Source organism: Thamnophis elegans, chromosome 7, assembly GCF_009769535.1.
Source record: "Thamnophis elegans isolate rThaEle1 chromosome 7, rThaEle1.pri, whole genome shotgun sequence".
Classification (NCBI taxonomy): Eukaryota; Metazoa; Chordata; class Lepidosauria; order Squamata; family Colubridae; genus Thamnophis; species Thamnophis elegans.
This window is the reverse complement of record NC_045547.1, coordinates 7,752,753-7,776,484: the sequence shown is the minus strand read 5'-3', so window position 1 is coordinate 7,776,484 and position 23,732 is coordinate 7,752,753. Positions and strand designations below refer to the sequence as shown.

The following is a 23,732-nucleotide window of genomic DNA, read 5'->3' as shown; positions in this document are numbered from 1 at the left end:
ATTTAGAATTTCGCTTTTCAGTTCTGCAACATCATGGCTGGGTTCATACCAGAGATGGTATTCAGCCGGTTCTGAACAGTTCTGGAGAACCGGTAGTGGAAATTTTGAGTAGTTCAGAGAACTGGTAAATACCACCTCTGGCTGGCCCCGCCCCCATCTATTCTCTGCCTCCTGAGTCCCAGCTGATTGGGAGGAAGTGGGGATTTTGCAGTAACCTTTCCCTGGAGTGAGAGGGAATGGAGATTATTTACAGTGTCCTTCCCCTGCCACGCCCATCAAGCTACGCCACGCCCATCAAGCCACACCCACAGAACCCATAGCAAAAGAAATTTGAATCCCACCAGTGGTTCATACCACTGTCCTAAACCAAGTTGACTAGTCAAAGGTATTATGGGTATCACAAAGAGTTGAAACAAATGGTATTACAGGTAGTCCTTGATTTACAACTGGTTGCTTAGTGACATTTGAAAGCTATAATGGATCCCCAAAAAGTACTTACAAAATTCTGACAACCCTCCCCTCCCACAAACTCCCCGGATTGTATGACCACATTTCAGGTGCTCAGGAATCAGCCCACCTTTATGGCTTTTGGCAGTGTCCTACAGTCGCGAGTCCGATTTACAACGTTTTTGCTGAAAACGGATCTTTATTTCTGGGCTTCAGCAAAATTACCCTATAGTGAACATTGAGTTTGCTGAATGATCTTCACATTCGCTTAACCAGAGGGACAGAAAAAGTGGTAAAATTGGGTCTGGTTAGGTGATGACCTGCTTCACCACTGTCATGATTTACAACCATAGTGGGCAGCCGCTGTTACGGTTATAAGTTGAGGACTATCTGTATGGCTTCATGCAGTGGTCTGGTTCACATGAGATGCTTTCAAAAGCTACTGAACATCCAGTTGCATTAAACCTAGAATCATTGACTGTATGCCATCAAATTGAGGTCAGCTCTTAGTGGCTACAATCTAGACCTTGTTCAGCATGATCTGTCCCCATCTTAGCGTTCAGATCCTCTAGCAAAGCACCTTTCACTGCTATGATTGAGACAGTTCACCTTGCTACTGCTCATCCTTTTCTGTTTCCTCCCACTTTCCCTTTCTTTTTCATCTTTCCCATTGTTATAGCTCAGATTTTGATGCTTCATTACCTAGGTGTAGATTAATAATCTTATTTAAGTGGTTTATTTTTATTTAACATTGCTTACTAAGTTACTGCAGGATGCAGCATTGCCTTGTGGTGAAATAAATAAATAAATAACTAGATGATATAGATAGATAGATAGTTAGATAGTTAGATAGTTAGATAGTTAGATAGATAGATAGATAGATAGATAGATAGATAGATAGATAGATAGATAGATAGATAGATGATGATGGATGGATAGTTGCTTATTCATGACGATCTCTCTCTCTTCCCTCCCCTACTTTCCCCAATTTTAGGGTTTTTTATTCCTGGTTTTCCTAAGCTGTTGAGGTTTCAAGAGCATCATGAAAAAATAATGAAGAAATTTTTGTCCAAGCTTAAACAACATTTTGTAAGTAAATGCCAACAAGAATGTGTTGATCAAGGGAACTCTTCACAGATGAAATTTGTTTGGCATTTAATTTTCATTTAACCTTCGCTTCCATAGAGTTTCACAGGAAATACCGCAGCTTGCACAATTCTAATCTTTATAGTCGTAGACACATTATGGGATCTGAATAACTTTTCAAAGTCTTTCATGGCTACTCTACCAAGCGCTACCCTATGGCATATTTCTTGATTTATTTCTGCATGTTCTTTTACTGTGGATGGTTGATCTACCACTCTGAAATCTTCATTATCTATCCTAAGGCTGGTTCGTTTACCTGTAGTCATTAGTTTGGTCTTTTTAATTAAAGTTCCTTTCCCTCCCCACTGCTCTTCTTGACTTTTATTACTGGAGCTGGCAGAGCCATTGTATTTTCAGCTTTTGGAGTAGTGTCATCAGCATAATGCAAGTTACTGATCTTCCTCTCCAAATTTTAAAACCATACTCGCCTTCCCTTAGTGTATATTCAGCACATAGGTTGAATAAATAAGAGGAGAGTATTCAAACTTGTCACATTCCTTTGCAAATCTGGGATAGTCTTTTTTTTTGGCCATGTTGTGTCCATTCTGTGGACACAGAATGATGTCTTCCTGACCCGTCTTTATTCCTGACCTGTCTTTTACACCTTGGTAAGATCACACTTGGAATATTGCATCCAGTTTATATCGCTATGATATAAAAAGATGTTGAGACTTTAGAAACAGTGCAGAGAAGAGCAACAAAAGGGGCTGGAGGTTAAAACGTATGAAGAACGGTTACAGGAATGGGGTATGTCTAGTTTAGTGAAAACAAGGACGGGGTGACATGATAGCAGTCTTCCAATATTTGAGGGGTTGCCACAAGAAGAGGGGGGGGGGTCAACCTATTCTCCAAAGCACCTGAGGGTAGAAGAAGAAGCAATGGGTGGAAACTAATCAAGGAGAGAAGCAACTTAGAACTAAGGAGAACTTTCCTGACAGTGAGGACAATTAACGGCTTACCTCCAGAAGTTGTGGATGCTCCATAACTGGAAACTTGTAAGAAGATGTCGGATAACCATTTGTCTAAAAGATTAAAGGATTTCCTGCCTTGAGCAGGGGGTTGGACTAGAAGACCTCCAAGGTCTCTTCCAACTGTTATTCTGTTATTCTTAAGTTCTCTCATGTGGGCAATGAGATGTTCCGGATTTCCCATTTTTCTAAGCACTTTTAGCAGCTTGACATAGCTGACCCAATTGAATGCAATGTAATCAATGAAGCCCGTCATGACTTCCTTTTGGCATTCTTGGCTTTTTTCAGGACCTTTAATAACCAGGAACATCACTCTTATATTAAGCAAGTCTTTATTTTTCAAATTTTTATTAAGTTTATCAGGATATAAAATACAAAAGAAAAATCAAAATAGTGGGGAAAATGGGGAGGAAAAACGGAAGGGAAAAAAGTGTAGGGTAAAGGGAGGGAGAGAAATAAAAACATTGACTTCCTACTCTTTTTAGTGCAGTACTGAAATGACTAAGAAGCTGAGCTTGTCGATCAGAAAGGTTGACAGCTCGGCAGTTAGAATCCCTAGCGCTGTGTAACGGAGTGAGCTCCCGTTACTTATCCCAGCTTCTTCCAACCTAGCAGTTCAAAAACACGTAAAATTGCAAGTAGAAAAATAGGGACCACTTTGGTGGGAAGGTAACAGCGTTCCATGCGCCTTCGACATTTAGTCATGCTGGCCACATGACCACGGAGACGTCTTTGGACAGCGCTGGCTCTTCGGCTTTGACATGGAGATGAGCACCGCCCCCTAGAGTCGGGAACGACTAGCACATATGTGCGAGAGGAACCTTGATCTTTATAAGATAGTAGCATTGCAGCCTCAACGTTTTACTTTTATATACTAATATGCGCTAACCATTTCTATAACAACAAATGTATCTAATCAGCAAAACCTGAAATCAAAGTTTCCTTTTTTGCTATCTCAAGCACAAAATCCAGAAGTGGCTTCCAAGTAGAAACAAAGCTGGATATGTTCTTTTCTTTGATTAAAGCAGCCAATTTGGCCATCTCTGCTAGTTCCACCAGTTTTTCCAGCCAATCTCCCATTGTGGGAATTAAAGTATTTTTCCATTTTTGTGCATTCTTGCTGCTGTCAACATATATAAAAACAAAGTTCCAATTTTCCCCCAAGTTCTTTGTCCATTAAGCCTAAAAAGGATCTTTGGTTTATTTTTATATTTACTTTTAAGAATTTTCTGTATTAAAATATGAATCTTACCCCAGTACTGTGTGTGTGTGTGTGTGTGTGTGTGTGTGTGTATGTAGTTGTATGTATGTATCTATCTATATCTATCTATATCTATATCTATATCTATATCTATATCTATATCTAATCTATCTATATCTATATCTATATATCATCTATCTATCTATATCTATCTATCTATCTATATATAATATATATATATATATATATATATATATATGTATATAGTATGTATGTATGTATATATTGCTTTGGAGCAGGTCCACCAGAGATGATAAAGAGTTCCTTCTTTACATTTAAAACACACATTTGAAATACCTGGACACATTTTTGATAGTTTAGCCAGTATCAACAGTACATCATTTTGTAAAAAAATTAAAAAATCAAGGCTTTTTAAAGAGTAACAGCTCTTTAAAGGTAACAGAGTATGAGTTCTAGTCCTAACTTAGGCAGATGCCAGCTGGGCAGTTTTGAGCCAATCACACTCCCTCAGCCCTAGGTAAAAAATATGGGCAAAATACTTTAGTAAATATCGCACCGTATATGGCAATGGCTGGTCCTTGTAGTCGCTGTGAGTCAGAGTTGACTCAAGTTACTGATAACAGGAAGGAAGAGTAAAAAAAAAACACTGAAGATAACTTCAAGCTGATCCATGATGAGGGTTTCAAAATCACATAAAATCTGTGCTTTGCCTTAAAGGAGGGGGAGAAGAAGAGGAGAGGTAGGTAGAAGAGAGAGAGAGAGATACTGTGGGGAAGAGAGAGAGAAAAAGAGGGTGGATAGATGATAGATAGATAAATGATAGAATAGATAGATAGATAGATAGATAGATAGATAGATAGATAGAGATAGATAGAAGATAGATGATAGATAGATATAGATCAATCGATGATAAATGATAGAGATTAGATAGATGGATAGATAGATAGATAGATATTAGATAGATAGATAGATATTAGATATTAGATATTAGATAGATAGATAGATAGATAGATAGATGATAGATAGATAGATAGATAGATAGATAGATAGATAGATAGATATTAGATAGATAGATAGATAGATAGATAGATAGATAGATATTAGATAGATAGATATAGATAGATAGATAGTAGATAGATAGATAGATAGAAATTAGATAGATAGAGATTTGATTGATTGATTGATTGATGATCAATCAATGATAAATGATATAGATAGATTAGATAGATAGATAGATTGATTAATCAATCGATGATAAATGATATAGAGATTGGATGGATGGATGGATAGATGGATAGATAGGTAGATAGATATAGAAATTAGATAGATTGATCAATCGATAAATGATATAGAGATTAGATAGATAGATGATAAATGATAGATAGATGATAAATAGATAGATAGATAGAGATAGATAGATAGATAGATGATAAATGATAGATAGATAGATGATAAATGATGGATGGATGGATGGATACATGAGATGCAAACACGCTAAGCCAGTGGTCTCCAACCTTTTGAGAACCAGGGACCAGTTCTACATGGAAAACAATTTTTCCACATAGCAGTTGCTGCTGCTGGTTTCATGTGCTACTTACAATAGATCATACACATGCGCAGATGAAGCTTGGCTTGCTTGGGTGTGGCCCGGGATTGGGGGGGGGGCTGCTCTAAGCACCTTGGAGACAAAGCACACAGCTAGAAGCTCAACAGTGGTTCCCCAACACCTCTGTCACTAGAGTTATCATAAAGTGGCGATTTTCCAGTTAATCCCCTTGGGAGCCAGCATAATTGGTGGGTATTGAATGCTCCGCCAAGAAAAACTTCCAAGAAGGTTACTAATGTTGGTAGTCACAACTTACAACCACAACTGAGCCCAACATGTCTGTGGTTGAGCAAGACATTTTTTAAAGTGAGCTTTTAAGTCCCATTTTATGACCTTGTCACAGTTGTTAAGTGAATCACTGCAGTTGCCACGTTAGTACAATGTTGTTAAGTGAATCTGGATTCCCCCTTGACTTTGCTTGTCCAGAGGGGATCACATGACCCCCAGGGCAAGTGTAGCGGTCATAAATATGAATCCGTTGCCAAGCATCTGAATTTTGATCCCGTGACCATGGGGATGCTGCAACGGTCATAAGTGTGAAACATGGTCATGATTCCCATTTTTTCCAGTGCCGTTGCAAGTTTGAATGGACTGCTGTAAGTTGAGGACTACCTGTAGCTGTCCAGGAAGGCAGCACAATGTTCTGGAAGGAGGGAGAAATACACTTCGAATACACTGTGCATTTAACTCCACATTTGCATTCTGCTCTGTGCCAATTTTATCCTTCTAAAATTGGTGAACTGTGTCTTCTTCGCAGGATTCCCAGGAGGTCAACACCAGCTTTTACACAATGAAGTGGTTTTTCCAGTGTTTCCTTGACCGTGTGAGTAGCCTTAGCTGTTGCTTTCATTATCAGCCCAGCTGGCCCTCTGGGCCAGAGATGCATTTTTGCTTATGTGCTGACACATCCGTATGGTTCTTTCATTGCAGACTCCCTTTCGGTTAACCCTCAGGATCTGGGATATCTACGTCCTTGAAGGAGAGCGAGTTCTTACTGCAATGGCCTACACCATTCTGAAACTGCACAGAGTAAGAGCTTGGCCTTGCCTTTAAATGCTCCTTGTTTTGAGTGACCAGACTTGTGGGATTCTTATTTCTGGCTGGTTGAAAAGTGATAGCAGTAGCATTTAGACTTAACCTTATTTGTTTCGGACTATAAGACGCAGCGGTGTATAAGACGCACCAAGATTTCGAAGAGGTAATAAAAAAAAAGTTTTTGTCTTCCCCCACACACACCCCAGGAGCACGCCCCTGTTTTTCAGCAAAACGGGGCAGTTTTCCCTTCTCCCAGCCCTGCTGAAGCCTGCAGAGTGCTCCTGGTGGGTGGGGGAAGGCAAAGCCACCCCCATTCTGCTGAAAAATGGCCCGCTTTTCACCCATTTTTTCACAAAAATGGGACGGGGGTGGGGCTTTGGGAGACCAAAAATGACTGTATTCGGTGTATAAGACGCACCATTTCCACACTCTTTTAGGGGGGAAAGGTGCATGTTATACTCCAAAAAATACGGTATATACCGCTTTACAGTGCTTTCCAGCCCTCTCTAAGCAGTTTTACAGAGTCAGCCTCTTGCCCCCAACAATCTGGGTCCACATTTTACCCACCCCGGAAGGATGGAAGGCTGAGTCAACCTTGAGCCTGGGGAGATTCGAACGGCCAAATTGCAGGCAGCCGGCAGTCAGCAGAAATAGCCTGCAGTACTGCACTCTAACCACTGCGCCACCGTGGATAGAAGCGAATATTTCTAGCTCAGGTTTGAACTATGAAATCCTTGGTATTCTCTGAGCTTGGTTGCTTTTTTTTTTTTTGGGGGGAGACGTTTCATTACCAAACTAGGTAACATCATCAGTGCACACAGCTTGGCAATGAAACATCTGTAAAAAACAGCCAAGCTCAGGGAACTCCCAAGGACTCCAGAGTGGCTGAAAACTCCCAATATAAAGTAGCTGTACAGAAACCAACTGGGCCCAACATTTATGTTGCTGAGCGAGACAGTTGTTAAGTGAGTTTTGTCCCATTTTACAATCTTGATTGCCACTGCTGTTAAGTGAATCACTGCAATAGTTAAATTAGATGTTTGTTTACTAATCTTTGGCTTCCCCCATTGACTCTGCTCATCCGAAGGTCGCAAAAGGCGATCATGTGACCCAGGGATATTGCAACCGGCATAAGTACATGCCAGTTGGCAAGCATCCAATTTTGTTCACCTCCTGAGGATGCTTAATGTAAGACAATTTTTTTTCAGAGCTGTTGTAGCTTTGGCTGCTAAAGAATAATTGTACGTTGAGGATTACCTGCAGTCTTTTTCTCTCCCCCCCCCCCCCCCCCGCAATGTCACCTTAGAACACCTGGTGAAATTGCAGATGGAAGAACTGGTCCAGTTTCTTCAGGACACTCTTGCCAAAGATTTCTTTTACGATGATGATTTTGTAATAGAACAACTCCAGAGCTCCATGGCAGAACTGAAACGGGCAAAGATGGACCTCCCTGTAGCAGGTAAATAATTCTTCCAGGTACCAGTAACTCATGGTGTTATGTTTATTTGCACACCTTTTGAAATTTCTTCACCTGTCGGCAAGGATTATAGAATTGCGCTACCAGGAAGGGAAGTCCAGGTAACTGTCACTTAAGCACTAAGGCAGTTTAGTAGGTTTTGCTATCTTGCTTCAAGAGCCGAGGTGGCGCAGTGGTTAAATGCAGCACTGCAGGCTACTTCAGCTGACTGCAGTTCAGCAGTTCGGCTGTTCAAATCCCACTAGGCTCAGGGTTGACTCAGCCTTCCATCCTTCCGAGGTGGGTAAAATGAGGACCCGGATTGTTGTTGGGGGCGATATGCTGACTCTGTAAACCGCTTAGAGAGGGCTCAAAGCCCTATGAAGCGGTATATAAGTCTAACTATTGCTATTGCTACATTCCATCTTCTCAGTATAACATTTCTGCAAATTTTGAAGCTGTGGGAAAGACATTATTGTTGTTGTTGTTGTTGTTTTGCCGCCTGCTTTCCTGCTTTAAAAGTAAATAGAATTTGGGGGGAAATGGAGGCACATTTATTGTTTAAAATCTTTTCTAATTACAGCTTATTGTTTAATGAAATGCAAACGCTTAATTTCTTCATAAATGTGTTTTTGGTTGCATACAGTTGGCTTTATTCACAGGATAATGACAAATGGCAATGATTAATTTACATTAAATGTTTAGGTTTTTTTTTTTAGCAACGCGTCTGTCAAACTCTTAAGGGCTATAGCATCTTTTCATTTGGGTTCGTTTAGTTAAAAGTGGCACCCAGAAATTATCTTTGAAACAAGAGGCCACCAACTTGAAAGTAAGTGGGGGGAAAGTATATTCCGGACATTTCTGCTGTGTTTTAAAAATAAAATGTATCTATGTTCAGAAAAAGAGAACAGAAAATAATGCAGAAACACCCACTTCGATACATACATCGTGTCTAATCAATCATGTTGGTGAATCCTTTCATCAGTGGATTCCACTGCAGCTGATCCCTTATTTTTGTCCTTTCTTCATTTTTATGACTTTCTGGAACCAGAATGTCTTCCCTTTATTGTGACATCACATGTTCATTTATTCTTAATTCGGAGGGAATACTGTCACCCTAAATGAGATGCTTTTGCACCCCTAGCAATTTTACAGCTATTTCATTTTTTTTCTAATTTCTCAGGAAAACTGCAGAAACAAACTGTCAAAACGGGAGGGGGGGGAAATGGGGGGGGGAATCAGTACCCCCTGGTTTCTTCCAACATGTCAACTCACCAACCCCAAAAAAGCATGAATAAAGATAAATAAAATGCCTGTATGCCTAATCACTTTGGTTCTTGGGAGGCATCCGTTTTCCCTGCAAAAGCCTACTTTTTCCGCATGGACATTGGCACATTCTGAAGGCCGATTTACATCCTTTTAATTAGAAGGGAGGTTGAGTTAATTTCTAGGCAACGGGCTGTGGACTGGCATCCTCCCCCCTCCCCGCACACTTCTGCTGGGGAAATAGCTGCGATCCTCTTTGCTAGCAGCCTACTCCCCGATTCCCTCGTCGTTTTTATCCAGCCAATTCCTGCCATCCTAAGGAGATTTTTCTGCTGTTCAGCGAAGAAGGTAGGAGAGGGAATTGAAACGTTCTGCTTCAATTCTTCGCCAAAGAGAGGACTCTTCCAAGAGGCCTCTCAACACAGGGGCCAAAGACAAGCAAGTTTTATTTTTATTTTTTTAAAGTCAGGGGCAAATATTTCTTTTGAAAGTTGGGGAAGACATTTGTGTTGTGAAAACGACTGCACCATGCAGGTTTATATATCTATATATCTATATATCTATATATCTATATATCTATCTATATATCTATATATCTATAATCTATATCTATAATCTATCTATATATCTATCTATCTATCTATCTATCTATCTATCTATCTATCTATCTATCTATCTATCTATCTATCTATCTATCTATCTTTAGTGTTCAACCCCTGGTATGCCCCAATTATGGGAGGAAGCTAACTGCTTCCATATCTGTCAGTCGGCTCGTCACAAGAGTCCATCACGACAGAAACCCAATATTTTTACTGTTGCCTTTTGTACTATTTAGCTCTCATTAGCTAGCCATACCCTTACTGGGATTCGAGCCTGTGCTATATTACATCGTAGGCAGACGTCTTAGCCATTACGCCACAGCCTCTCCTCCTTATCAGCAAAAAATGCAACACACACACAGACACACACACACACACACACACACACACACACACACACAGGGGCCCTTGGTGCTCTCTGAGCTTGGTTGTTTTCTGGCAGGCGTTTTGGTAATGATGCCGTTTCAGGATGATGATAGTTTGGGTGATGAAACCTCTGTAAGGAAAACAACCAAGCTCAGAGAGCACCAAGGACCCCCCCCCTTTCCCTTTTCAACCCTGAGCGGCACAAATATTCTCTTTTATGGGTTTATATATCCATTTTAGGTTGTTTTTCTACCCCTGTGTAGGCCCCCACCCCTGTGTATGTAGGAAGAAAATTGCATCTTTTTTTCAGTGTCAGTTTGTTGAAAACATAACAACCTCTAGTTTTACTAATTCTTAATGGCGCGGTTTTTACCCCACCCACCCCAAAGGCAACTGGATTGTTGTTTGAGGAGGAGGAAGAAGAAGATTTTTTCACTTCTCATCCAAAAAGCTTCATCGGTTTTGTGACTGGGTGGTGGTGGTGGGGATGGAAGGATTGTATTTCTTTGCGGTCAATCTGGTCATTAACAGCATCTCTTTGAGAGCCCTTGAGGCCCCCTTGGGGGGGGGTTATCTATGCCCTCGGGGTTCATCAGGAATCGGTTGCAAATGGGGGTGGAATCTTTCTGGAACTGCTGAAGGGCTGCATTGTAGACAGCAGGTGGGTGGTGTTCTTATTCCTGCCACTCTGTCTAATGACGAGATGACTGCAAAGAAATATAATCCTTCCACCCCCCACCCCAAATCCTATAAGAACCTATCTTCCATTCCCCCATCATGATGAAGCTTCAGGATGAGAAGTGAACTCTTCTTCTCCTTCTCTTCTTCTTCTTCTTCTCCTTCTTCTTCTCCTTCTCCTTCTCCTTCTCTTCTCCTTCTCCTTCTCCTTCTCCTTCTCCTTCTCCTTCTTCTTCTTCTTTCTTCTTCTCTTCTCCTCTCCTCCTCCTCCTCCTCCTTCTTCTCCTCCTCCTCCTCCTCCTCCTTCTCTTTCCCTTCTTCTTTTTCTTTTTTCTTTTTCTTTTTCTTCTTTCTTCTTTTTCTTTTTCTTTTTTCTTCTCTTTCTCCTTCCTCCTCCTCCTCCTCCCTCCTCTTCTTCTTCTTCTTCTTCTTCTTCTCCTCCTCCTCCTCTCTCTTTCCCCTCTTCTTTTTCTTTCTTCTTCTTCTTCTTCTTCTTTTTCTTTTCTTTTTTCTTCTTCTTCTCCTCCTCCTTCTCTTCTTCTTCTTCTTCTCCTCCTCCTCCTTCTCTTTCCCCTCTTCTTTTTCCTTCTCCTTCCTCCTCCTCCTTTCTCCTTCCTCCTCCTCCTTCTTCTTCTCCTCCTCCTCCTCCTCTTTCCCCTCTTATTCTTCTCTTCTTCTTCTTCTTCTTCTTCTTCTTCTTCTTCTTCTCTTTCTTCTTCTTCTTTTCTTCTTCTCCTCCTCCCCTCCTACTCCTCCTACTTCCCCTATCCCCTCCTCATCTTCTTTTTCCTTCTCCTTCCTCCTCCCTCCTCCTCCTCCTCCTCTCCATAGGCCTCTAGCTTTACTCGTTACCATCAGTTTACACCCTACTTGGGTACTGTTGAAGGCGCAATGTGTTTTTAAGAATATCAGGAAAGACACCAATTTGCAGCCCTAGCGTGATGGCAGCTGGCCTTTTCAACCTTTTTCCAGATTTTCCAGTTATCTGTTTTTAACTACTGGCATCTCTTTGCCGACCTGTGCAAGAGCCCACTTTTCTTACCTCCAAGCCTTTGCAGCAGCTGTCCTTCCCTCCCCTTGTAAAATTGGAATTTTAAATCTGGAGATTACAGCAAACTGTATAATGACATGTTCTAGCATGCCTTGAGTATCATTAATAGCAAATATAAACACTGTTAGGCTTTTTTGGTGACCTGCCAAAACATGTTTCCTGGAGGGAAGACAGAAGTTTCAGACCTTTGCCCCTTCCCTCCATCTGCTTTCTGATTTCACACTTGCTTCCGTGCAACCTCCCTTCACAGTATTTTCCTGCTCATCTTTTCCTCCCACCTAGTTGTTATTCTCCTCCATCCTTCCGTGCTTTAGAATACAGACATAGATAGCATCCAAGGTTTCTGCCTACAACTAGCTTGGCCCGTAATGGCCCATTACATTCTGTTTGCGCATAAGAACCATTGCTTCTAAAACTCCTTCTGCAATGGGTGGAAACTAATCAAGGAGAGAAGCAACTTAGAACTGAGGAGGAATTTCCTGACAGTTAGAACAATTAATCAGTGGAACAGAAGTTGCCTCCAGAAGTTGTGAATGCCCAACATTGGAAGTCTTAAGAAGATGTTGGATAGCCATTTGTCTGAAATGGTGTAGGGTTTCCTGCCTAGGCAGGGGGTTGACTAGAAGACCTCCAAGGTCCCTTCCAACTCTGCTATTGTATGTATGTATTAAAGTGTAGAGACATCCATATTCGTAAGCAAATAAGCAAGAAAGAACTTAGACTAGTTGTCTCTGCTTTTCAAGCATTATTCAGAATATATATATCTATATATCTATGTCTGTCTGTCTGTCTGTCTGTCTGTCTGTCTGTCTGTCTATCTATCTATCTATCTATCTATCTATCTATCTATCTATCTATCTATCTATCTATCTATGTTGTATTTGTGCTGATAAATAAATAAAGGGAGACTAGTATAGATCTATTTCAAGCTATTTAGCTCTCATCAGCTAGCCATACCCTTACTGGGATTCGAACCTGGGCTGTATACATATTAGGCAGACGTGTTAGCCACTAAGCCACAAGGTTCTTCTCCTTTATCAGCTATATATATATGTGTGTGATTTTCTGATTACCCCTAATTTCCCTGCAAGCTTGTGTGTATGAGAGGTCCTTGGTCCTCTCTGAACTTAGGTGTTTTTCTTACAGATGTTTTATTAGCCAAAGAAGATGATATCGTCATTGCTAGCCCTGATGATGAGATCTAGTTTGGGTAATGAAACATCTGCAAGAAAACAATCAAGCTGAGAGCAGCAAGAACCTCTCATTTCAGCCCTGAGCTACAAATATTCTCCTTGGCTTGTGTGTGTGTTTGCACGCAGGTCTTCGGCAGGCATATCTTTTTCTCTGAGTTTATCTCTTTGGAAAACAAGCATATCGACACACCCTACTTGGGGATCAGGTGGGTGTTACGTTCTGCCCAACTCCTTCTCGGAGGCTCTTCTTCTACTTAACAGTCACAAAACATCCTTGCCTCCCTCCCAAAACACCTAGCCCATGTCTTGCCTTGTCATTTGATCCAGGAAGCAGGTGCTCTCTTTATCTAAGTGTCATCAGTCCTGGAGTCTTATCTTCTCATCCCAGGTTCGTCTTTCTTTAATCCTTACCTACAAGCAATTTTACTCCTCCTTAAGGATGTGTCTGCCTTTTTTTAGACATTACCTCACTTCAGTGCAGAGACATGCTCTCCCAGGTGGGGGGGGGGGGGGAGAGGAGAAGCCTCCTGTCTCAAGGGCAACTGGAAAGCTCTACCCTTCAGGCTGAACACCCATTTTCTATATGTAAGCAAAAAACAACCGATATGTGACGGTAGCGAAGTCTTGGGTTTCAGGGTTAGGAGAGAAGGACCAAAAAATGACAGAGGCAGCAGAAGAAATGGGCAGGGAAGCCTCAGTCTTTATGTCAGAGTTTGTGCAGAAATCAAAACCAGAAAGCACAGATAGGTCACTGATTCAGCAGGATTCATTAACTTCTCTTTATATACCCTGTTTTTCCCCAAAATAAGACCTCCCCGGATAATAAGCCCAATCAGGCTTTTGAATGCATGCGCTAAATTAAGCCCTTCCCCGAAAATAAGCCCTCCTCCCCAAAAAAGGTTGCAACACAGCAGCAGCCATGAGGTGACCACGCTCTCTGCCTCCTGCACCTCAAAATAATAAGGCCTCCCCGAAAATAAGGCCAGGCTTATTTCGGGGTTCAAAAGAAAATAAGACCCGGTCTTATTTTCAGGGAACACAGTACATAATATAAAACATTCGACCATACGTACAATACCAGAGTAGTACCAATACCATGGTAGAGAGGAGAAATTGGTTTTGGTTCCAGCAGCCAGACTAGTTTTTAGGTCAGCACAGACTCAGAACTACAGGACTAAGCCACACCCAGACTCCAAAGTGTTTCAGCTCCCATTGGCTGACCTTGTTGCTAAGCCCTATTCCAGTTCATGAATATACTTGACACTTTAGTGCCCCGATACTTCTCTATGTGTCTCTGACACTTTTTATAAGACAAGATTAAATAAGAATGCATCAGATAACAGGCTTCTCTTTAGTAAGAGGAAGAGTACCAAAATGGGCATTTCTTGTTCTAAGATAGACTTCGTTAGAACCCTCATGACTGTTAAATTATTCTTTTATTTTCTGAGGCAATCTCTAGTTCAGTTTTCCTTGATCCAGCAGCATCTCTGAGACTCCTTGAATTACACAAAGAATCACAGGTTTGGAGAGTCAACCTGGGAAATGCACTGATCTCAGGATTCCTTGGGGTGCCATTGTTTCCTCAACAAACAACAAATATGAAACTTCTTGGATACTGAAATTAGAAGAAAAGAATTCACGAGAAATTACAAAATGAGATTAGCTGCAGGAGAACGCCTTCTCCATTGTAACACTCTGATAATTGAATTTGGCTACCTTTTTCCTGTCATCAGCTGCGATACATAACTTCTTCCTAGCATTTATCTTTACATTTGTATATGCTTTATTTTAAAATCATAATTGTCTGAATGTGTACTGACTCGAGGGATGAAGTGGCTCAATGGCTAAGACGGTTTGAAATCCCTACCGCCACGTAACAGAGTGAGCTCCTGTTACTTATCCCAACTTCTGCCAACCTGGCAGTTCGAAAGCACATAAAAATTGCAAGTAGAGAAATAAGGGCCACCTTTGGTGGGAAGGTAACAGCATTCCATGCGCCTTCAGCGTTTAGTCATGCCAGCCACATGACCACGGAGACGTCTTCGGACAGTGCTAGCTCTTCAGCTTTGAAACAGATGAGCACCGCCCCCTAGAGTTTGGAACGACTAGCACGCATGTGCGGGGGAACCTTTATCTATACTCTTTATCTAAGAGCCGAGGTGGCGCAGTGATTAAATGCAGCACTGCAGGCTACTGCTAGATCAGCAGTTCAGCGGTTCAAATCTCACCGGCTCAGGGTTGACTCAGCCTTCCATCCTTCCGAGGTGGGTAAAATGAGGACCCGGATTGTTGGGGGCAATATGCTGACTCTCTGTAAACCGCTTAGAGAGGGCTGAAAGCCCTATGAAGCGGTATATAAGTCTACTGCTATTGCTATACTGACTAGTGGTTTTTTTTCAGTCATCTTCTCAACAAAAATCTGATCTTTTATAGTCAGAGTTTGTTGCATAAATTCAAATCCAGAAAGCACAACAGATTCAGATAACGGATTCAGATGGATTCATTAACTTCTTTATATACATAAGAATAGATGAATAAATGTACAATACCAACAGGTGGTTCTTCCAAGTAAACACAAGGCAGGAGAGTTACAGGCAAACACAAGCAGTTAGATTCATTTCAGCAGACAAGCCCAGACAGACTGCTAGTTTACTTTTCATAGCAGCGGACTGCTTAATTCTTTAGTTTCTGTTTCAATTCTATGCACAGAGTCAGATCTGTTTAAGCTCCCATTGGCTGACTTAGTTGCTATGCCTATTCATTGGCTGACCTTGTTCCCATGTCTCTCCCAGTCACGAATATTTTAACAGAACTCTTGGACTCCAGGCTTGCAATCTAATATGAAAGGCTCCAGATGTTCTCCCCTTGGCGCCTTCCATATTTGAAGCATGGGCAACTATGAAACAAGACAAAACATCCCATGTCCGAAACATGAATTGAAACAAGGTCAGGAACCATGCTGGTTACAAATTCTGAGAATTTGAGAATTGTATCCCAGTACATCTCGCTGGCAACAGATAATGCTTGGCTTCTCAAAGCCCAACCAGGACACACAATACTTGCGGGAATGATTTCAGTTTGATTTCTCTCTCTCTCTTTCATATTGTGATATTCCCCATTAAGTAGCAAAACCAATTAATTCAGTGTGGGAAATTGCTGCTTTTACAGGATTTTCTTTGACGGTTTACCAGTGAATAATCCCCTTGAAACATAGGAGTCTTTGCTTCTGAACAAACAAGAACTCCAAGCTAAAGAACTACAACACAAAGTTAGCCCCAAATCCTTTCTGCTCTTTTGCTCAATCTGTCATTCAGTGTACTGGGAAGAAAACTCTTGAAAAGATCTTGCAAACCTCAACTTTTCCTTTTGCTCTGGATCTGTCCCATCAGAACATCTCTAGAAGTTAATTAAGCTTGGTAGAATTCTCCATCTGGTGAGAATTGTTTATGATGCTTTGAGCTTCAGAAGCTGCCTGGGTAGACTCTGGTCTCTTATCAAACAAGAGAACTGGTTTACACAGTGTTGTGAGGGTAGGGGTTGGGCAGAAAACTCCATCTGGAAGGGAATTGGTTGGGTATACTTCATCCTTTTCTAAGCCCTCCTTCAGAATAGAACGGAAGAGGTTCATCCTTGGTTTTTGAAGATTTGCCCTTTGTGCGTGGGAAGAAATGGTTCTGTTTAAAGCAAGGCTTTCCTACCTTGGCAATTTAAGACCTGTAGACTTCCAACTCCCCAGAATTCCCCAGCCAGCATTGGACACCCCTGCTTTATAACATCTGGGCTGTAGGAGAAGACATGCATCCCCAGTGTCCTGTTTCTAGTACAGGAAAATGGTGGCATTCAGAAAAAAAGGCTAAATAAATAAATAAAAAGATACATATTTATTTTAAGGCATGGTGTTTTGTGTCGCCAGGTCCTTAAGCGTCATTAAATGGCCTGATTGCAGCCTGCTATAGAACATAGAATAACAAGATCGGAAGGGATCTTGGAGGTCTTCTAGTCTAACCCCCCTGCTTCAGCAGCGGGCCTTATGCCAGGGGCATCCAACCTTGGTAATTTTAAGACTTGTGGACTTCAGCTCTCAGAATTCCCAAGCCAGCCGTGCTGATATGCTAGCTGGGGAATTCTGGGAATTGAAGTCCACAAATCTTAAAGTTGGCAAGATTGGACCCCCCCCACACCTTGTATCATTCCAGACAAATGGCTTAATTAATTAATTCAAGTGTATCTTGAAATATATTTCAAGAAGAAATAATATTTCTCTGTGAAGCATATTTCAAGAAGAAGAAAACTAATTTCTCCTCCTCCCCCACCCCACTTGATATCCCTTAAACCCGTCAATGGTTATTTTTCATAAATGAGTGGTTTAAGGAGAACCTTGAAATGTAGCATCCTTTCCTACTATATACAATATACAATAGTAGAGTTGGAAGGGACCTTGGAGGTCGTCTAGTCCAATCCCCTGCCTAGGCAGGAAACCCCATACCGTTTCAGACAAATGGCTATCCAACATCTTCTTAAAAACCTCCAGTGTTGGAGCATTCACAACCTCTGGAGGCAACTTCTGTTCCACTGATTACTTGTTCTAACTGTCAGGAAATTTCTCCTCAGTTCTAGGTTGCCTCTCTCCTTGATTAGTTTCCACCCATTGCTTCTTGTTCTACCCTCAGGTGCCTTGGAGAATAGTTTGACTCCCTCTTCTTTGTGGCAACCCCTGAGATATTGGAAGACTGCTATCATGTCTCCCCTAGTCCTTCTTTTCATTAAGCTAGACATACTGAAACCTTTTGTTCTTTCCCGTCGGTTTCCCTGCACCAACCGAATTGCATCTGTAAGAACAAAGGCAAACGGAGAGCTTCTTAAACATGCACCAAATGCCTGTGATATATCAACCATCAACCTTTGCTTTACTGACAGAACTTCTTAGCATTTTTTTTTTAAAGGAATTCCTTGTCTTTGAAAAGAGACAGCTAAATCTCTGTGGAGTGACAATAGGGAAGATTGCTGTTGGTGGCTGAAGGATCTCCGTCTCTCGGCGAAACGGGAAGTTGCAAAGGCTTTAGTTTAATCCAGCAGGATTCTAGCCCCTGTTCTCACATACCGTTGGATTTAGTTTAAAACATCCAAAGCAGTGGACACCCTTAAACTTGAATAGAACCGTTCAAGGGAATAGTAGAGAGGACGATTAGCAGTGTTGAAAGTACAGAGAAAAGCTAAGGAAGTGAAGGGAACTTAACCCAACAGCTCAACCGTATTCTTTGAATAAGCAAATTGGGATCGGTGGGTTCCTTAAGCGTTTGCAAACTGCAGCTGCCTGCAGCTTTCACCATGAATGTGTGATGCTGGCGGGAGCTTTTGGGTGCAATCCCGCCCTTCTCATTTCAGCATTAAAACGTGGGTGCTGGGCAGAGTTATTTGCCCCCCCCCCCACACACACACTTCTTGTGTTACAAGAGAGATCAGCATTCAACCAGGACACTCGTGATCGTGGTTCTGTTTTCCCAAGGTTTTTTTTAAAAAAGGGGGACAGATCTCTTGGGACGTTGGAACACAACATCAAAATGTGTTTATTTCATGTGTTTTTCTTTGTTCTTTCAGCTTCTGAATATGACTCCTAGCTTCATCCCCCCCCCTCCCCACATTTCCCTCCGCTGATATTCCTGCATTTGTTCAATCAAAATATCTGATGGCAAAGCAGTCCAATTTTTAAAGAGACAAATCTGTGACATCCTCAATTCAGCCCATGCTTTTTTTCCCCTTTTGTTCTTATCTATGCCTTTCCTTAAGACTTCTTTTGTTTTTTGTTTTTTTTTCTCCTTTCCAGATGAATACGGGATTTTCCATTTATACGTTTGGAGAACACACACGTACCTATTTTTTTTCCTTGGCTTTGAGTTTTATTTCAGTTAACCGACTAATCCTCCAGCAGGTCTCCTTCTGTCTGATTTTTGGAGTGCTGCCAAGTGGGTTGAAATTGGAGGTTGATGTGGCATCCTTGTTTCTCTGGGTGTTTTTTTGAACTGTGTGATTTATGCCGTTGTGTTTCTTACTGTGTTTTTAGACCAGCGAACCATAACTATTTACCTTCCTGACAACCACTTAGAATTGTTATAGATGCATGCAGCGTTTAAACGCATGCCTGTGCTGAAGGGTGATGTGGTTTTCTCCCGGAAATTTTAATATTATTATTTATTTCCTTGTTTATTTCCTTTCACTGTCTTCCTTTTAATCAGTTGAAGAGTTTCCAACATTTTAAAACTCAATCAACATTTTAAACTCAATAAACTGCATGATTGTATAGACACCCGCATATCACAATTGACAAGCTATGAGTAGCACTTTCCTTTGGTGACGAAAATAACCCAAAACAAGGAGAAAGAGAAGCAGACGAAGCTTCGTTTTAGAGACAGACTCAAGGTTTTCCTGAACACCTAGTAGCCATTTGGAAAGATAAGGTCTTCCTTCTATCTGGTAGATTCTGTTATAATGTTGCATTGGGGTATTTCTTTATTTCCATGCCCCGATTGCAGTGATCCTGCTCGGTGTTGTATTAGAAAAAGCCAAAATTCCAATTTCAGTACATTTTAAAGTCACGTGGATAGCATGATTTGCTTTTCACTAACATGGTTTACATTAAAACACACAAAATTTGATTGACACGTCACATATATGTTAATTCCACTTACATGTGCTCTTGCCATGGCAACATCTCTAAAGCATTCAGCATTCCGAAACGAGGCCAAGGCTGTGAATAAAATCAAGTGCTTAAAAACTCCTGTTGCATCTGTTCGATCCCATGGATCTAGTCCTTGGAGCAATTAAGCTGAGAGGTTTTGCAGTTCAGGTGGATCTCCACTGGGTGGTGACAAAGATCAAGAATAATCAAGTACCGTTTCTTCAAACCGAATTCGGGGAAGAGTCCTCCTAGTTTTTCACAGTTAAACTGAATGAGCTCAAAGCAACAGAGAGAAATGGTCATAATCTGAAGACTACCTGTGTCATAATGAGTGTTGCAGTCAGGTTCACCCCATAGAAAGCTGGGTTTTTAGGCAATTTCCGCCCACTTTTTATGCTATATGTGCCCTGGCTGACTTCGTACGCTTTGCTTCGTTTGGTTGGGAAAGTTTCAACTGAACTCTGAAAGATGGTTTGTTTTTTTGTTGGTTGTTGATGGTAAGGGAGGCTTTTGTTGATGCAATAATAAACCTATTTTTTTCCCTGAATTATTTTCTTTTTTCCCCTTTGCCAGCACCCGATATCGTGGTCTTCCTGTTCGCTACTATCCTCCCAGTGTCTCTTGGTATTCTATTCTTTACCATCTATGTAACATTTGGAATGATTGCGGTTTGACAAAGATTGATTTTATTTACTAACCAGCATGACTCGTGGTTTACCTTGTCTATAGTTTCATTCCTTCTCTCTAGGAAAAAAAAAATGGATACATTCTTAATTCTTGATTCTTTTCAAATCACAATTGAAGCCTACGTTGTATCAGTGAATCGGCATGTTGCATCAGTGAGAATTGTGGGCATGCATAAGAGCATTTCAGCGTACCCCATTTTGAGTAATTGGTTCTTGAGGCAGCCTATAGGGAGCAAAGGTAGATTTTATAAAGTTGGAAGGGACCTGGGAGGTCTTCTAGTCCAACCCCCTACTCAAGCAGAAAACCCTATACAATTTCAGATAAATGCTTGTCCAATCTCTTCTTAAAAGCCTCCAGTGTTGGAGCATTCACAACTTCTGGAGGCAAGTTGTTCCACTGATTAATTGATCTCACTGTCAGGAAATTTCTCATTAGTTCTAGATTGCTTCCCTCCTTGATTGGTTTCCACCCATTGCTTCTTGTTCTGCCTTCAGGTGCTTTGGAGAATAGCCTGACTCCCTCTTTGTGTGGCAACCCTTGAGGTACTGGAAGGCTTCTATCATGTCACCCTGAGTCCTTCTTTTCATTAAACTAGACATAACCCAATTCCGGTAACCGTTCTTTATATGTTTTAGCCTTCAGTCCCCTAATCATCTTCATTGCTCTTCTCCGCACTATTTCTAGAGTCTCAGCATCCTTTTTAAATTGTGGTGACCAAAGCTGGATGCGGTATTCCAAGTGTGGCCTTACCAAGGCATTGTAAAGTGGTATTAACTCTTCATGTCATCTTGATTCTGTACCAGTGGTAGGTTCCGGATCCCGTTGCAACCGGTACGATGCAACGGGGCCCGGGATCCACCACTTGAAGATGTGCAGCATGCGCACGCACCTTCGCAGCGCGCACATGCGTCCTTACCTCCTGTGATGCTCCGTGACGCTCCAGCTGCTCAGCGGAGCGTCGCGCAGGTGCCGTATGCTCCGTGCGCAGAAACGCCAAAGAGCTCAAATACAGATAAGGAGCTCAGGCAGGTGGGTGGGCCCTCCGGAGTACCGTACCGTACCGGTACCCGGTGTTCCCAGCAAGCACCGATATGCCCGTACTGGGGCGTACCGGTCGTAACCCACCACTGTTCTGTACATTTGTTAATGCAGCCTCTTAGACAAATAATAAGAGTCTGATTGTGGAAGACTGCAGGAAGACTGGCTGATATCATTCGAGTGGGTGGGATCAAGATTTATGCTTCGATACAGCATTTTTCAAGTAGTTTTAAGGTACATGGACTTCAACTCCTAGAATTCCCCAGCCAGCATTGTCCATGTGTCTTAAAGTCGCTTTGAGAAACACTATTTTGGGAGCCCTTCCCACAACCCCATTTGTCCTTGTTCTGTGTGAGGAGCCCTAATATTTTATCTTAAGTCACCTGGGTTACATAAGAGCCGAGGTGGCGCAGTGGTTAAATGCAGCACTGCAGGCTACTTCAGCTGACTGCAGTTCTGCAGTTCGGCTGTTCAAATCTCACCGGCTCAGGGTTGACTCAGCCTTCCATCCTTCCGAGGTGGGTGAAATGAGGACCCGGATTGTTGTTGGGGGCAATATGCTGACTCTGTAAACCGCTTAGAGAGGGCTGAAAGCCTATGAAGCGGTATATAAGTCTAATTGCTATTGCTATTATTATTCATGCACGGGCATCACGCATGTTCAGACAGCATGTCAATAATGAGGTGAACTCGGTAACAGCTTGCAACTGCATGCATGGGTTGTCCTTGACCTACAACGGGTTGCATAGCAATCACTCAACGTTACGACATACCTGATGACCAGGATTGGGTACCTGATCGCATTTTGGGTGCTCGGCAACCAGCCTTCATTGATGGCCATTTTGTGGCACTCGCTTAACGACTTCCACAAAAAACAAATAACAACCCTCTTCTCAGTTATATGATGACCTGTACATAATGACTTTCATGGTTTACAATTATAATTCCAAGCTCAAATAGGGTCGTTAAATCAAAGAGTACCTGTTTTATGTCTTCGAGGCTTCTTGGAGCTTGTTCTGTCTTAGGCTTCCTGAGACAGTAAACATCACACGCTTAGTCCCCAAAACCCTCTTTTCTTTAAACGGCTGTGAATTATGTTCATTCACAGCCCATAATGAGTCACAAACAGTCTGTGAAAAGTCCAACAGAAGTCTGCCGCAGTCTTTCAGGGTAAGGCTGATAAGCCCCCACCTTTATCTCCCTTGAAATACTGCCAAAGACCTAATTGCCAATTAGTTTTGCAAGGCCAAACAAATGGAATTTTTCAGAGTTTGAACTGACCAGAATGAACAAAATCCCTTCCTGCAGAGGCTCACATCTGTTTGCTCCTCTTTTATGTCTTGTGGTAGGGGCCAATCATCTCCAAGCCTTACTCTCGAGTTGCCCGTTTTGTCTTAACTGTTCTGTGCAGGTCTGCGCATGCGCACGCTGGGAGCAGGTGCCCCCTGTTCCTCTGCCTTGCTGATGTCTGACTCCGGAGGCAGCACATAACTCCCAGATGGCCCTGGCCCCCTCTCTCTGCCTCCGATGCAGAGCCCTTGTCCGAGCCTTCCCCAGACTCCAGGATTGGCCCATGTTCCTTCCCAACTTCCTCACTGTCCGACTCGGCTGCCAGCTCCACAACAGAGCCTTGTAGAAGCGGGTTAAAAAAAAAAAAGCATCCTTCTACAATTGCAGAGTATCATGAAACCCCCCTTGGTTGCCCGAAGAAATCCCAGCATACCAGCTTCTTTTTTCCAGTTCAGCTGAGCAGAAATTCCTACAGCTTTCAAGGTCCTGGCTGTTTTGTTTTACCCTGAGCCGAAATCTGCACTTGAAGCCTGTCGCTGTTTTGAAAAAAAAGAAGACAATGCCGTTCCTTATGAGCACGAATGTCATTTCTCGTATTGTTCCTAGCCGTCCCGCTGTAATTACAGGCTTGCAAATTGGGCAACTTGCTTTTGTGCAAAAGGCATAATGGGAAACTCGGCTTTTCGCCCTGGCTGCAAACATATTGTCACGGAAGGAAGCTTCCTCCCCACCCCCCCATTTCAAGGGAGTTGCATTTTCAAACCATCTCTGTCAAGAGTTGGAGAGGAGGCAACGCACTGCCAGCCGCAGAGCCCCAGCGCAGAACACCCAGGAGAGGCTGTCTTCGTCCGTTTCACTTCTTCAGTTCTAACAACAAACCGAGATCTGTAGAATTCAGCCATTGTCGCAGCAGCAATAGACAACCAGGTTGAGTAGAACCAGCGACGGTGACAGCTCTGAGGAAGAGAGGCAAAGAAAGAACTGTGCTCTTCCCTCTTTTAATTAACC

General features: G+C 42.1%; 1 protein-coding gene across 1 annotated transcript in view; it reads left to right on the top strand.

Moving 5' to 3' along the window:
- LOC116511157 (USP6 N-terminal-like protein) overlaps positions 1–23,732 on the top strand; it is an 84,171-nt gene that overhangs the window by 53,199 nt on the left and 7,240 nt on the right. Inside the window, 5 exon segments of the mRNA XM_032221016.1 lie at positions 1,442–1,536; positions 6,147–6,212; positions 6,320–6,418; position 6,699; positions 7,731–7,883. Coding sequence (XP_032076907.1) covers positions 1,442–1,536; positions 6,147–6,212; positions 6,320–6,418; position 6,699; positions 7,731–7,883 — 414 coding nt within the window.